At 38.0% G+C, this 16353-nt stretch overlaps 1 protein-coding gene across 21 annotated transcripts in view; it reads left to right on the forward strand.

The window, feature by feature from the left end:
- The window catches only part of LOC128885959 (sodium channel protein para), a 60719-nt gene that overhangs the window by 2940 nt on the left and 41426 nt on the right, over window positions 1-16353 (forward strand). For all 21 annotated transcript variants that reach the window (XM_054140387.1, XM_054140388.1, XM_054140391.1 and 18 more), the window contains exons 2-4: window positions 9849-9926; window positions 12945-13467; window positions 16109-16286. In XM_054140387.1, the coding sequence (XP_053996362.1) occupies window positions 16140-16286 (147 nt within the window). In that variant the 5' untranslated portion in view covers window positions 9849-9926; window positions 12945-13467; window positions 16109-16139. The remainder of the gene's footprint in view (window positions 1-9848; window positions 9927-12944; window positions 13468-16108; window positions 16287-16353) is intronic.

A 16353-nucleotide genomic window follows, 5' to 3' on the forward strand; every position in this document is an offset into this window, starting at 1 on the left:
ACGTTTTAACAAATAATTTTAGTTTCTTCAGAAGATGATGTATATGTCTTGATTATATAATGTCTCTGATAACCAGTAAGAATGTTAAGTAAAGTACGATGAAGTATCGAAGTTGTCTTGCAAGTTGTCTGAAGAAAAAAACAAATTCGGTCCATGGAGGGTTAATGTTTTGGGGAGTGTATGTTGAAAGGGAGGACTTTGAATAGTATCGTTGGTAATTTTGATAAAAGTTTGTTGATTTGTGTAGAAAATAGAGGTGTCCTTGATTGAAGATTGAATTAAAGTAAATTTGTCAGAAGCAATTGTTGTAAAGAGGAGAAAAATGCAATTGAGTTTTGGAGTATTGTAAGTTACCAATCAAAAGCATGGTGAGCTTCGATGAAGTGCTGGAATTGAGAAGCCTATGAATAGGCTTGAACCCCAGTGCCAAGCTATTGACCTATAACTGCTATGCAGCATTTAGAAAATGTCCATTGGAGGATTCTCCAGACATTCTAGACGCATTTTTCTATTATTGTAGCCATACACGTTTCACGACTCTTAAACGACCCTTTCTTTTGATTTATTTTTTGGATTTCAATATCAATGACATAGAAATATCAATTATTTATTAACCCTCTTTTCTAAATTTATAAATAAAGATTAAGTGTGTTCAAAATATTCCTTAATAGATCAAAATGATTCAGTTTTAGTAACTGCACCTATAATATCAATTTCACACCCCCTATTTGTAACATAGACAAAGGAATCATTGTTTTCAACCTCTGGCAAAGATAATTCGTCCAAAAAATGGTGGATCTTACCTACTGCATCCTCTAGAAAAAACAATTTATTGTAATCTTTGTCCTAATTAAGCTAAGTCCTAAGCTGTTTTAAATGTATCACAAACTTTATTTCAGAATTAATAAGAAGGTGAAAAACTCGAACCAAACCCTCTTTTAATCCTTTCAAAGTGCAATCGTTTTGTTAATTTTAGCTAGTCTCAATTTCTTCTTGTTCTGATAAAAACTCCATTCGTATAATCGCACAATAATCTGTTTGTATTTTTCAATTCAATTAGTTTGTGTTTACCAATTACGATGACATTTTCAATGCTGCACAGTATTATTAATAACTCGGTTATCACGAGAGTAAATCGCATGAAAAAAATTACATGGAATCTTCATAAGTATACTAAACATCACAAAAAATTCAAACTTGATTTGAATGTTTGATATGCATGTTTCCCTTAAAAAAAATATTGCCTACTTCTGACTGGGTTATCACAGATACACGAGGAACCCCTTTAAACAACAGTTGCGTCCATAGAATATGCCACATATTCGAAGTCAATTTCCTCACTATCTTCTCTAACATTTCAATTAATATTCCCAAGTGTCCAATCCTTAATCACGATTAAAGTTAACGCTGTTCTCAGGCCAGCATATTTTCTCCGTTTGAAATTCGATAAACCGTTTTCCTTAATAAATAAAAGATCGATACTATAGCCGTGAAATGTCAAAGGTCGTATCAAAGCTACATTGTCTGTGCTAAAAGGAAGCGTATTTTTCCGTCCATTCGACACGAGAAAAGCGTGACGTCAATCACGATTCCTTCGTCTTCGTCTGAAAGTTCCTGTTGCTAATACCTGGCCCCACGGAGAGTTTAATTCGACGAAATGATTCTTCCAAGGGTCACTTGTTGGGCGTTTCGCATGCAACAGTTTCCTGATCGTACAATTTTCATATTTTTGTTAATTCTTCGTCAGTATGTTACTTATTAGTGGATGAACAATAGTTTCCTCGAGTCGTCCAATACCCTGTAACTAGAGTTCTTAGGCTTAAAGCTTGAAATTCTCCGGAATTGTAATTTTGAGATGCGCAATATTGACAATTTACAATCGGAGAGGCTGCAGTTTTAGACATTGCAATTATAGTACATTACTGCTTGGAATGATCGAGAGTTGCCATTCTATAAAATTTGTCTTGTATATTTCGTGCAATGACGATTTTTAACACGTTGGTCGCCCGCGTGATTCAGAAATAAGCGACAGAACTTTTGATTAAGTATCTAAAATAATTAATTTTGAAGGTGAGACGACAATGAAAATAAATCTGAATATGGTTCGTGAATGTAACGAGGCTAAAAAATTAAATACTATGATAAGTGTTAAATTGTCTAATTATTAATAGTCTCAAGACCAAACTTTAGCTTTTAAGAAATTTTCAGAAATTTTAATCTAACAGCCAACGTGTTAGACATAGCGTCGTCAATTCGTTACTTAGCGGATGAACGCTTCCTCGAGTCTTACAATCTATACCTTGAGATATCCTGAACTGCCAAATGTGCAACACCAATTTTTGTTACCACCCCGAACGATGCCTAAATGGCCCCCCCCCCCCCAAACAAATTTTATCACCCCACGTTGCCTCCTTTTTGGGAAATAAAATTGTACAAATAGAATTTGCCACAAATATGCAACACCAATTTTTTTTTACCACCCTCAAAGATGCTGGAATGCCCCACTAACAAATTTTTCTACCCCACGTTGCCTTCTTTTTGAGAAATAAGATCGTAGAAGTAAATATTGCGAGTTTATTTGTGAATTATTGTGGGGAGGGCACCCTTGAGTAATATTGCACGAGGAATGGGTCACCTCTTTGGATGGCAGCCCGAATCTTTCTGGCTTCGCCATGATAACTGTGCCACAAAAACGCGCGCGCATCCTAGATGGTGAGGGTGAGAGAAGGAGGGAGGATTTTGCAGGGCAAACGATGGGCGATCAAACGCAACAGGTGCGATATGCCTTCGCCCCGACGTTCTGAGCGCAAATCCACCGAAAGGAGTGTGCTCGTGTACTGACATTCGATGCCAGTGGATTTTAATAGAAATTATCTGTCAGTGGAGTATTATTACTCGAGAGCAATTAAATTGGAGGAGGAATGAAGATCGATTTAATGCGATATTAAGGTGGCGATTGTTTTAAACGTTGGGTTGTCTCAAAAGTTTCGTTCGTTTTATTAGTAAGTAAAACGTACACAATATTTTGTGTTTCATGTTACATTACTGAATTGTGGTACATTTTTCCCTATTACTGTTGTAACATTAAATTCTAAGGGGTGAGGTTGCCTATTTATATTAACATTGGCATACAATACAAGTAAATGCAAGTTGCAAAGAAACTTTTAGAACAACACCCTGCAAATACACATAACAAAAATTGCCGCAATTTTTATAAACGTATAAAATAATATCAATGTATGAGTTCATTATTTTACTCTCATAGAATTCTAAAAATATAGTCTATTACTGCAGTCTAGTGAAAATATTCAAAGATCGAAGATTAAACTTCATCCAACACTTCCATCAACAGAATTTCCAAGTTTATATTCCTCACTTCACTTTTACATTGAATTTCGTAATAAATATAATTGCGTCGTTATTTTTACAAGATCCCTGATGTTGGTGTCAGCCCTGCCTTGAACTGTAGGGGGTGGAGCTTATCAATGTTTCGATAGGGAAAGTATATGGTAAATAACGAAGGGTTGAAGGTTCGATCGATTGATGAAGAACACTTGATCGAGATCACATTTGATGTATTGTGGTCTTCTGAAGCGCAACGCCGAGTTAGACCGTAAGAGAAGTCAGGCGTTAGGCAGGCAAACGGGCAATCGATCGATTGTCCTCGCAAGAACGCATGGCCCTGTTCCGCACTATACTTTAGTCTCAGATATACATACTTTGTCTTTTGTGGGTCGTGTCGTTGCAGCTGATGCCGCGGGAGCAACAATTTTGCCCTGTGCGCTTGATAAAGTACCTCTCCTCTATTGTGTCTGACTCTTTATCGACTTTTACTACTTGCAACTCGTTTTTCGCTGACAATACTACTTGTACGAATAGTTTAATGCCTTCAATCATAAACAGAATCTTTGATACTTACTAAAAGAATGATACTGCACTATTTGCACAACATTAAGGTTATTCTAGGGATGACAGTGTTTTGTTATTACATTATGAATTACCTTCTTTATATCTGTTTACACAATATTAAGGTTGTTATAGGGATGAAAATGTTTTGTTATTACGTTTTCAATTACCATCTTCACTTTTTCTTTCCACAAGTTATTATAATACTGGATTAATGGGATTTGGATAGATTTTAAGAAGTCATTACATGATGATTGTACTCCTGAAATTTTAAAATAATATCGAGATAATAATAATAATAATAACGAAGACATTGGTTTGTGTCTATTCGATTACTGCAAACAGAATTACGTTTAAAGTTCGTTTGTCAAAATGTTAATATGGGTCACAAAGGATCCAGCATCAGACATCTCAATCGAGGGTTACTAAATAGTAACATAAACCAGTTCCTCGGTTCCCTAACGCATTTACTGCACTCATCGCTATAACCACCCCTTCCACACCACTAATCATCACTTATATCTAATCATAATCAAGAAAACAAAAAGAAGATAATGGTCGACCCCATAAGCGTCAGCTTAGTTCGCTCTCCAGTCGAAATCGAGTGACCTAGATGTAACTTACAAGCACTCGACCATTTCGATCGTCTCTTCCATCGAGAATCTTCGAGACGATACACGAAATGGGGGGCGGAATAACGCGTAGCGATGTAAAAATCCCCGTCGCCAGTTTTTACCGTTTTCAATCCTTGGCATTGGCGGATGTAGCTCGGGGGATCGCGAATGGTGGTGGTAACGACGGTGCGGCGACGGTAGCGTCAGCGGTCGTCGTCATGACAACGTTTTTCCGCAACGTACCCGGCCTGGTTCGTGACGTCACGCAACGTCGGCAGCGGTGTCGGCGTCGCGACGCTGCCGTGCCACACCGTCGACGCGGTGAAAAGGATTTTCCGCCGCTGGTGGTTTCTGGTGGCGCCACTGGGCGCTCTGCGCCTCGTCAAGATGGCAGCCGCGCGATTACGCCAAATGCGGTGCCAACAGATAGACCAAATTCTTCAGTATAATAGAAAATCACGTAAAGTGACCAATTGTAGTCTTTTTGGAATATATGGGGGTCTCTTGGGTGAGTCTGTCTGGATATAGGAAAATTGATTCAGAGATAGCTGAGAGTTCTTGTGGTCCAGTATAATTTTGCAGGAATAGGAGTAATAAAAGACTCTTGAACAGGGGGAATATAGAGGGTCCTCTATCTTAATTCTCTCATTTTCAGTTATTCTGCATTCAAACTTTTCCTCTTTCAATTTTATTTCATATAAGGGGCAGAAATCCATTCTGTGGCTTTATATTCAACTATTAACTCCTCAATAGGCATTTAGAGTACGAATATTTATTGAACTGACTGTATATCAGAGAGAACAAACTACAAAGTTGTTTCTAATCACTTTGAGACTGATATTTCGAGATTACTGTCAGATCTTGAAAATATACTTTATTTGGAATATACATATATAATATTAATGCAACAATTGTCAAATGCTCTTTTTCCTCCATTTATTATTTAAAATTTTGACCAAGACAACAATTCCACCTATTTCTAACGCCTGCAAGCTTCACGAAACATTTTCATTATCAATCCTTCGATAAGTTATTAAATATAAATATTTCTTCACACTTTTTCCTAATTTCACCTACCTCCAACCACCACAGGTTCCACAAAACACTTTCGTTATCAACCATCCCTTAAATTACCGAATACGAAAATTTCTTTATACTCTTTTTCCCCCAAATAAAATTATACGTTTAAGATAGAAGAAATTCAGAGTCGTGTATGAAGCATGATCGAAGGTAGTAATCAGGCACATTTGGTCGTTCATGCATCCTAGGAGTGAAGTATATCATGCATTCGTTTCGTATCGCAGACCACTATATGCATCGGTACTATTTATTGATCCGTGATTCGGGCTTTCAAAAAGACCTTTGGACCGTCTTCTCGCGATATTTCCGTAACTCGACAGTCGACGGAACTGTGCCTTGCACGGCCCTGTAATAAGTAGCACAAGTCCGATAACATAGCTCGCGATGAACACTCTAGCGTTGGGGTTCGTATACATTCATCCTAACTATAGAAACACCGTCGCCATTACTGGTAACCCTTTGCGCACCCGAGAATTTTTCATAATCGAACCACCGACGACACAATTCTCTGCTGCCATGAACACTGACTGAACAAGTTAAATTCAAGTGGGTTGAATCACGTACAATTGTAAATTGATTAGAAATTTTTTAAATATGAATTGATGTGGTGAATTGTTTTAAAATGTGTTAAACATGTATGATAATTGAATTTTACTCTAAGGTGTCTGGGAAAAGGTGATAGTTTCTTTAAATTTAAATTACTCGACAAAAGCTACCGATGAATCTTTTATTTACACAAAAATTTCGAGTAACTAATATATGAATGACTTTCATAAAATAAAAATTAGAGTTTAGACATCAAAGTAAAATGTAAAAATTTCGACACATGCACCAAGAAACCGTCTTTCAAATCCCCCGAATCTTCCTACGTCAAAATTTTCCATTTGTCCCCTCAAAAAATTTATAAATATGCTCCCCTTTCTGGATCGTCGTTCTCCTCTTAATCTATCAGAAAGAAATTGCTCATCCCTGATATCGTACAGGTTGACTCGTGTTCCGTCGAATCGCGAGAGCGCCCTTGTAAATTCGACATCGTTCACGAAAAAACGAGTCCTTAGTCCTTTTAGCGAGAGGCCTCTTGTAACGTTGAATGCTTTTGTTGATTTCCCGATGAAGGCTAATTTACCATAGACATACCTGACCCCGTTTCTCTCTAGCCTGCGTGTTGGCAGAGTGCCGTTTTTATTGTGGCCGTATATCCGCAGGATAAAAGCTGCAATAGGCAATTAAATTGAGCATCATCGGTGCCATTGAATTATGCGTCCTGCAAACATTCGTTGCGCATTCGATGCGTTCGAGTTTATCGCGTTCCTAAAGCTCTAGAATATCGCGGAACGCTCTGTTTCCGATACTGGGTGCTCGAACGAAACTTAAGAAGGCCAAGGGACTTGAGTGGGGCTGGCTGCACGATGTTTCAGCGTTCGCGCAAGTAGGTTGTTCTACTTCAAGTTCAAATTCCCTACGTTAAGATCATGAAACCAACGCGACTGGACGATCCCGGGGTCCCTGACGCAGTCTAAGAGGATTTAAGAGAATATTCGAAGTTAAATATTGTTATAGGTAATAGCTGTGATCTTCTTTGTGGTTGAAAAAGTTGTTGAATATTCTAATCGATACTTGGATTTTTATATCTGTTTTTCTTGGAAGAGTTTCACTTTCAAGTACACTTTAAAAAGAAAGCTTTGCTATATTATTATTAATTATGGCTCATGCTATTCTTTCAATTCTTTCGCAGTCTTCTTAGGTGACTGTGATTCCTAGCTTCCTGTAGTAGTGCTTTCCACACTCACCTCGTGGAGAAACACGTTTTCAATGATTCCTGTCTCCAGTCACCATTGAAACATTGTTACACGAAGCTTTGTGAAAGTTTCAGTAAAAAAATTAGAACAATTTTGTTAATTAATTCTAATGTCAACCCTGAAAAAAATAGAGGAAAGAGTGTCGGTAAGAATGATCCAGAAGTGGAGGGTCTTGTGTCCCCAAAAAGGGTAAAATTTCAAGCCTAAAGTTTCTCAATGATACCTAGCTTGTCTACTTTGTAATTAAAATAAGTTAATTGTAGTAAAGTGTTTTTCGTTCTCTCGATATAAAATACTTAAATCGTATAGGGTCAATAGATCGACGTCTACTACTGCTGACCCTATCTTTGTCAGCTCTGGCAGCGATCGCGAGACGTATTGGTCCGTAAAACGGTTCGGGTGGTTTCGTTCTTTCTCGGGTCGTCTGATCATGCGTATACTCATTCTACTGGCGATCAACCTTTCACTAGTCCTGAAGCTGACAAAAGTTATAATTTTATTGAGAATCACTAATTATTATGGATCTTGAGGCACAAATAATCAATGAAAAATATTGGACACCTATTTTTGTAAATAAAATAATTGTCCGAATGGTAAATTGGGAACTGCAGTGATTTTATTTTGAATGCGTAAATTAAAATTCCTCTTTTGCCTTCTCTTAAATAATTCACAATTTTTTTTACTATTACGTCACTACACATCCAGTCACACGCGAAAAAAATTGACAGAGATCCAGAAATATTGAATATGAAAACAGATTTCAAGAAGAAATTACAAGATTGAATAAAAATGTCACCAATATTTATAAAAGAGCAACTCAACGCAACCCGAAACGAGCGATTTAGCCAGCTGCACATGCTAGGTCGTTTCTCAAACTTGACGACTCAGCTGTAACATTCATCAACCCTCCAAGGTTCCTTCTTCAAGATCAATCTCTCGCCTGAGATGAAGCTTAGAAGACAGAGAAGTCTAGAGAAGGTAGAGAAGAGTAGAGAAGACAAAATTTGTAAAGGATCGCCCTTCAAAATTCTTCAGTCATCACCCAAGGTTTTGCAATCATAAAAGGAACATCACCTTGATTTTTATGAAACTTGGCAGTCAGATGGAGATACATATCGTTGGGAAATATAAAGAATGTTTACAAAAATATAAATAGAAAAGTTTGGGGTAATCATACAAAAAAATCTGATAGGTTTGAAGAGAAAGATTCTTAGTCAAATCTACGGGGAAAATTGTGGAGCTATCTTTTTGTTTTAGGTGGCGATTTCTTATACTGTTAGAGCACATTTCAGCTAAATACTATTTATGATACTCTTCAATCACACTTCTAGAAAGGGTAGTCTATCAAATAACTAACACTATGTATATGGTTTTTTATTACATTTTTTCTCAAGCATCACTAAAGCCTCACTAAGCATTACTAAAATTTAGAGACATCAAAGTAGAAATAAATGAAATTTCCCCCTTCCAGTTTCCACTTCCCCTCTCGCTCACAAATACATGCAATTCCCAAGGAGGGCTGAATATGATCGAAACGTGGAAAAAAGAAGTGTTCAATAAATGCTCCGTACTTTATATACTGTCCCAGTTATTTTTACGATTTCCCTCGCGTAGTGTGAAACACCGACACGTGGTTAACTTATGGCACCTTTACGTTAATGAGTGTGTCATTGGATTGGTCCCATCGCTACCCTTCACTCTTACTTTTCCTTCCTTGCGTAGGGGCGCGGGTTCGGCGTTGGCGCCGCGACGACGACACCGATGCATAAGCGCGTGACCGAGTTCCGGCGGAATATGATCGACCGCGCGAAACTCGGTCAAAGACCACCAACACCCTTCTTCGAAGCTGGCTCCTATATCGCGTGCTCCGTGTAAATTTTTCTTGTCGTGAATATGCGTGAACACGCCGCCACACTCTTTCAACCACGACGAAAGACTCGAGGGCCTGTTCCCTGCTGCCAAAAGACGAATTTCTGCCCTTAACTGCGACCTCGAAGGATGCTGATGTGCGCCATTCACATTTTTACATATAATTTAGAATTCATAAATTTATCTATATATATGAAGCAGTTGAGGTATTATTTAATTTTTTTTTTAATAAGGCAAAGAAAAATAATGTTTATGTGGTTATTCATGTATGTGGAATATTATATGTGAACTTCGTGTGCGATTAATATTGTATGTATTATAAAAAAATATATATAATTAACATTTTCGTACATATGAACTTCATATGCAATTAATATGTATGTACATGAAAATGTTAATCATACATATGAATTTATATAATACGTAGAATAATAAAGAGAATCACAAATAATATTTTCCACTAGCTTCTATTACATAAAAATGAAATAATATAGATTATTAATCTAATAATATCGATTGTAAATTAGTGAAGGTAAATAATTAATTACTTCTCACGTGAATTCTCCTGTTTTTGTTGCAGATAAGTATCGATCGACTCGAAGATCAGACTATGTTATTTCGGATAACGGATTGATCGCACCCGTCGCTTCATTCACACGTGAGTATCTAGGTGTTAATTATTATTAACCTAATCAGCAGTAGATGTATGATGCACGATGTACAAAAAATACATCAATATATATTCCAGATAATGTCAAGGAAGACAAATACTTTATTGTAATCCATGAATTCGTGATTTCCCTTGGATCTCAACAGAGTATTCGTACTTTTTGAAGAATTAACAGGTTCGAAGAGCACTCGAACGCGGTGACCATTTTTTGAATGATAGACTTAGGAAGGAAGAATCTGTTGTCGACCCAGATAGCTCGATTTCTGGAACAATTGCTAGCAAACGAGAGGCCCCGGGTTTAAATCACGATTTAGCAAATCCGATCGACCGATTCTTTCTTCTTTTGTGCTCGTGTGTCCATGGAAGATATGAATCTCCACCTTTTAATCAACACCGAACAATAGAGTACTTATAAATGTCGGCTTCATTCGAAACTTGGGATAGAGCATTAAAGCGTTCTATAGCACTCTCTCGGCGTCACATTTTCCTTCATGGTATACTTTTAATACTGCTATAATGACTCTCAGCATTTAATTTAAATTCGGTCATAGCAAAGGTCACAGCTATAGTTGGAAGTGGTTCGAGAAATGGAAATCATTTTACAGAAAGACCACTTTACGAGGAATATTAAATAAAACTTTGGGTGGATTAAATTGAAAATCGAGATAAAATTCTGGCAGAAGATTTGCGAGGTCCAGAAACCTATTCCTTCTGTAAAATAATAAATAAAAAGATTAGTTGCCTATTGAAGCATTCCTCGAGAAATAGAAATAAATAAGCTACGAAGATATACTTGGAAATGGTTCAAGAAATAAAAATAATTTTGCAGAAAGCTCCCCTTACACGATAGTAAATAATTAAATGGAAAATCGAGATTAAAGTCTGACAAAAAACTTAACAGATCAAACGCATCGTTTCTTTGAATATTAAATAGAAAGATTGACTATCTTCAAAACCATTCCCCAATCAATATGCTACCAAGACTTTCCAGAAGCCTTGCAGAGATTGAACGAAGGGTTAAACGCTGACAAGTCGACCCCTCGAGAAGTTCCATGCTCTCCAGGGGCCTCACGTCTCGGCTTATGTATGCATGTGTAATGAGTGGAAGGAATAGCTCCGCGCTAAAGATCCACACAAGTGTTATGCAAAGCGATACTCTCGAGGGTGCAACCTGCCAAACGTATTTTTCAGCACAAATGGCCGCACGAGCCCGTAGAACGCCTAACTAAAGGAGTGTGTACAGACCCTTAATGGGCTAAAGCGGGCGCCAAATATTTTGGCCCCTCGAGGCCATTCGGTAAATCTCATTATACCAACTAGCTACTCTGCCACGTCTCTTGTCTCCTCTCCCAAGCGTTCGTTACGCCCCATTGTTTGCTTTACAGCCAATAAGGAAGAGAAACCAAAGACACAGTGACCAATGACGTAACTAAGGCTCTCGAAGGACTGTTATGTATCGATATTAGGTCAGGTTTATATGTCTCACATCCCTTGTTTTCTATTTTACATGAGTTGGTACGTGAGTGGAGGTTTACTTGTGATTTAGATATCAGAAATATTTTGCATATTATTATATTAATTAGCAGAACATGTTCTACATGTATTATGTTTATTTGGTATGATTTTTACGTTGATATATTAGCCATAAATGTTTAAAATCCGTAGCCTATTAATAAAATATCGTTTTAGAAGTTTTGCTGATAATTTTCCTTCGGAAAATTAAAGAAACCTCAGCTACTAATAGCTTTGCATCCTCGTTCATTTTTCTTCAAATTTCTTACCAACTCTTTTGAACACTTTCTCCCCTAATTTCATTTCTTTAACACACATTTTATTGTAGAACTATTGTAGAAATATTTTACTCTACCTCGTTAATAATATTTAATATAATTTAATTTCATTTAATTTAGTTTCCTCTTCGTTTAAATGGATTCCACCATAAATAGTACCGCGTGGGTCGTGAAACCGTTGGTTACGTCACTGACAGTGCTCTTATCTAAGCTCAAACGCGACTGGGTGGAGGGTTGAGGATCCGTAACGATACCGTGAAGAAGGGTAGTTTGCAGCATCGCTCACACACGAAGTGGCCTTGAGGAGTGAAAATATTTGGCGCCCACTTTAGTATCCAAAAAGCATACAGAATCGTTCCTGGGTTCTTGACTCGCGACACTCGAGCTCGCTACAGCCTTTACCCCCCGCTGGTTTTACGACCTCATTAAACAGGGCGTTTCGAAAAAACGCGATTACAAACTTCTCGTAACTCATAGTGCTCATCCCCACCAAGTAAAAACTGAATACTCAGCGTTGAAAGGATTACATTCATAATCTTCCTATCTTATTCTAGACTGTTATAATTACATTTACACCTGTTTCATCTTTCATTCATCTCAGTAAATAATCAATTCTTGATTTACTTTCTTTTCGGCACGTTCAACTATCGTCTAAATATCTAAGTGCTCGATTCTTGTTAAATTTCTTATTGTGATTTCTTATTACAAATTTTAATGTTTGTTATTAGTTACTCAGTGCAGTTTAAAAGTCTACGCTCTTATGAAGATACCAGTATAAATTGAACCGACATAACCGAACCCTACGCCATTATTTTTCTCGTACAAATTATAATAGCATTCATTCATATTAATTCATAAACAAAGTAACTTAAAATAAAAAGCTTTCGAATATTCTCTTGTCCAGAAATATGACCAAAGCGTCAGACTCATACAGTAACGTCTAAAAAAGAAATACACTGTACCTTTCACCAAGCAAACAACCATCCACCTACCACAGATACTAAAACCTCAAGGTTCTAACGAAACTAACAGACCCCAAGACCTCAAGGTTCCAATCAAATTAATGGACCCCAAGATTTAATGATTCCAATAAAGCAAATACCACAATCACCAAGATCTCCAAATTCCAATAAAACTAACAAACTCCAAGATTCCAACAAAAGACACCTAGGTCCCCAGATTGCTTCTAAAACTAATGTTTGTAACGGGTGTGCAGGTCGGACATGAAAAATCTTGGTTCGCGTTGGACGGTCCCCGACATAGCACGCACTGCCGCAGCGCGTTCGTCATTTCTCGTCGCCATTTCGTCGGAACGAGATTCAGGTAGCAGCAGCAGCAGCAGCAGCATTAGCATCAAAAACAGGAGAAGCAACGTTAGAGGTAGCGGGAGCATCGGTATCGCGAGTATCGGCGGTGGCCACTGTGTGAACGAGCGCGTCACGGCGATCGACAAGAAGAGGGAAAGGAATAGCTACGGCAGATCGGCAGTCGACGTGCTGCACGAAGCGCATTTATCCGTCCGATCGTGCGTAACGGCGTCGTCAAATCGCATCGACGGCACGACGCGTCCCGAATCGACGCCTAGGCGCCGGCACCTAGCCGGGAAATCGCGCGGTTTCCAGCATCGGTCTCGTCCTCGTCAGCCGCAGCCGCAGCCACCGCAGCAGCCACTCTATTACCCCCCCGCATCGTGGGACTCGCGCACATTACACTTCAGAAACTGTTAGCACCGATCAAAAGTGAGTATCCTTTGCGAAAAAACAGCCTTATTTAAATTATTCCAGGCTTTAGACTAGTCTGGAGGTCTTGAGGGATGGAACGAAGGATACCCGTCTATATGAGCGACTTTTTCACTCGCGAATAAGATTGAGAGCTGTTTTTGCTATTCTAGGTGGATTTTGGAGTGGAAAGTAGGTTTTCTGGAGTAACTGGGAGCTGTTCCTGCTACCATGGGTGGTTTTGGAGCGAGAAGTAGTTTTCTGGGGTAATTGAAGTGTGAGGATTGGTGGAGCTTTAAAATTGTTCAATAAAGGACTCTTCTTAAAGAAGATTCGTTTTTTGGGGGGCTAAAGAAACGGTTGAGGATTCGAGGGCCTAGTCTGGGGGGTCGAAAGGAGGATACCCGTCTATAAGGACTTTTTCACCCGTGAATAAGATTAGAAGCTGTTCTTGCCACTCTGGATTCGTTTTTTTAAATAAATGAGTGGTAAGGATTAGTGAAACAGTTTGGTGAATCTCTAAAATGATCTAATTAAAGTCTTCTTCACGCCAGAAATACGAAGCAAGTGAATCTGCTTATTTTTATAATCACTCGATTATTGGCAATGCTTTTGCTAGATGTGTACTGTCCTTAGCATCACCAGCAGACAAAGTTTCCATTTTCTAAGATTGATACCTGTTCTCATAGTTACCTTGCACAGCTGCGCCTTCATTACCATATAACGTCCATAATATGTAGTTGCACTCCCATCTTCATTATATTTACTCAGAAATGAATTTCATACCCCAGAGGCAAACCATATTAACTACGCATTTAGGGCACTGAACACTTTGAATAGCAGTGAAAAATATACCATTAGCTTCTATTCGCTTCAGCCAATGTACTACAATTTCCAAAATGTAAAATGAGCATACTTTACCTCTTTTCTGTAATTTTTTAATTCTCTCCCTTGTATTGAAATCCGCTAATAATGTTTCAAGAACTTTCAAGTATACTGCAACCCCTTCATCCAGGAACTTCGTGGCCATGTATAAGGGGTGTTTCTTAAATAGCTCGTCAAGGTGTGCAATTTGAAATATGGCTCGTTAAAAAAAAAAACGCGTTTCCACTTCTGGTTCTCCCCTCGACGCCACTCGAACGTTTCGAGTGGCTCGATTAATAATCTTGAATTTCTTCGAGCTGCATTAAAAGAACAATTAGGGGTTGTTTCTGGTCGCCTATGGCAGGGTAAAAAGAATGAAGGAAAATAATAGATGGTACCATACATTTAGGGGCGTATTTATATCGGATTATTGACGTCTGTAGTCGCTTATATTTTATTCAACGATGATGGAAATCGTAGCTATTACTGGAGCCAATTCTTTTGCTAACAATTTTTGGTATTTGCTTATCGATTGGGGCTCTTTTTATTGGATCCTTTTAGACAGAAATAGAGAGCTGTTTAAGGGACAACGTGGCCATTGGGACACGATTTTGAAGGCAGGACATTGAATCAGCTTGAAAGTTGACTGTTCGATAAACCTCATGCATACTTAATGAGGTTTCTACCTTCGCTACCCTAGTTCCCCAGGAACTAGACGTTGGCGTGTCTATTTACAGGCTATGTTGCTTCTATAAAGTAAACTTTAGGCGTATGAATTAGTGAAAAGGGAGAATTTCTCTCAAATTTCCTGTACTGTTAATTTTTCTTTTTATTGAACTCTTGAAATTGAAATTGCTTTGATTTCTGTGTATTCAATATTATTGAATGATTACAATTACAATTAAATAGAATTAATGTATTTAAAATTCGTCCGCTCAAGGGGTTAAAACTACTTAAAACAGTTCTGGTTCAATTGAAAACAACCTTTTTCTAAAACGTGAGTTGAATTTAACAGGAATAAAGACAAAAAATATACGTATAGAATATCTAATGAATTCAATTTTATCTTTGTTTGCGAATGAAGGAAAAAAGTATCATAAATGAAAGTTAGCTGTTAAATCGAGTTTTAGAATTCGATGCTTCAAAAAAAACAGCATTGTAAGATACCGGGGAACGGAAACGAACAATGATATAGTTTGAAGGCACTTTTTCTGCACAATACGCCCCAATCGGGTCTCATGGATCAATTTTATAAAGTTTCCCGTGTCGCACAATTCACCTTCGATTGCTCTTTTTCGAAACTAACCAGAGAGACTCCTCTCCTGAATTTCTATCCTTCGAACTTGGCCAGATTACCTAGAGAACAAAGTTTGATGGTTTTACGGACTTAAAGTATGTACTTTAGCTGGTGACGCTTTTGGTCTTAGAAAAGTGGCTGTGTTGTGTGTCGAAGTCTAATTTTCTATTAGATGGAACTGGGAATTTAAAAGTGGAAGATACTGAAGTTTTAAGAAAGTAATTGTTGTATTTGATTCATGACAAATTTTATTCAGCGTAGAAACGAATTCTGTGCCTTTATGTTCCCACATTTGTAACTCTAGTTTGAATAAGAATGTTAGGTATCATTTTGTTTTTATATGTGCTCCCTTGGACTGTGTGACTGAGAAAGGAGTGAAATTTGCATGACTATTCTTTGCAAGTAAATAATAAATTTACTTTAGAAGGGCACAGAATTGATTTCAACAGCTAATATGTACAAAATTTTGTAATATTGAGAAACGGTGCTTTTGTTGTGTAGGAAGGTGGCTCAGCTGTGTGCAGCTTAGACAATGTCCGAAGATTCTGACTCTGTATCAGAGGAAGAAAGAAGTTTGTTCCGTCCGTTCACGCGGGAGTCCCTGGCAGCGATCGAGGCTCGCATTGCCGAAGAACATGCCAAGCAGAAGGAGCTCGAGAAGAAGAGAGCGGAAGGCGAGGTAGGAATGCGGGCGTATTTCCTTTCGAACCTACATTTACGATCTTAGCCAGCCCCACGATTCTCCA

Source organism: Hylaeus anthracinus, unplaced genomic scaffold (genome assembly GCF_026225885.1).
Source record: "Hylaeus anthracinus isolate JK02 unplaced genomic scaffold, UHH_iyHylAnth1.0_haploid 11982, whole genome shotgun sequence".
In the NCBI taxonomy this organism is placed as follows: domain Eukaryota; kingdom Metazoa; phylum Arthropoda; class Insecta; order Hymenoptera; family Colletidae; genus Hylaeus; species Hylaeus anthracinus.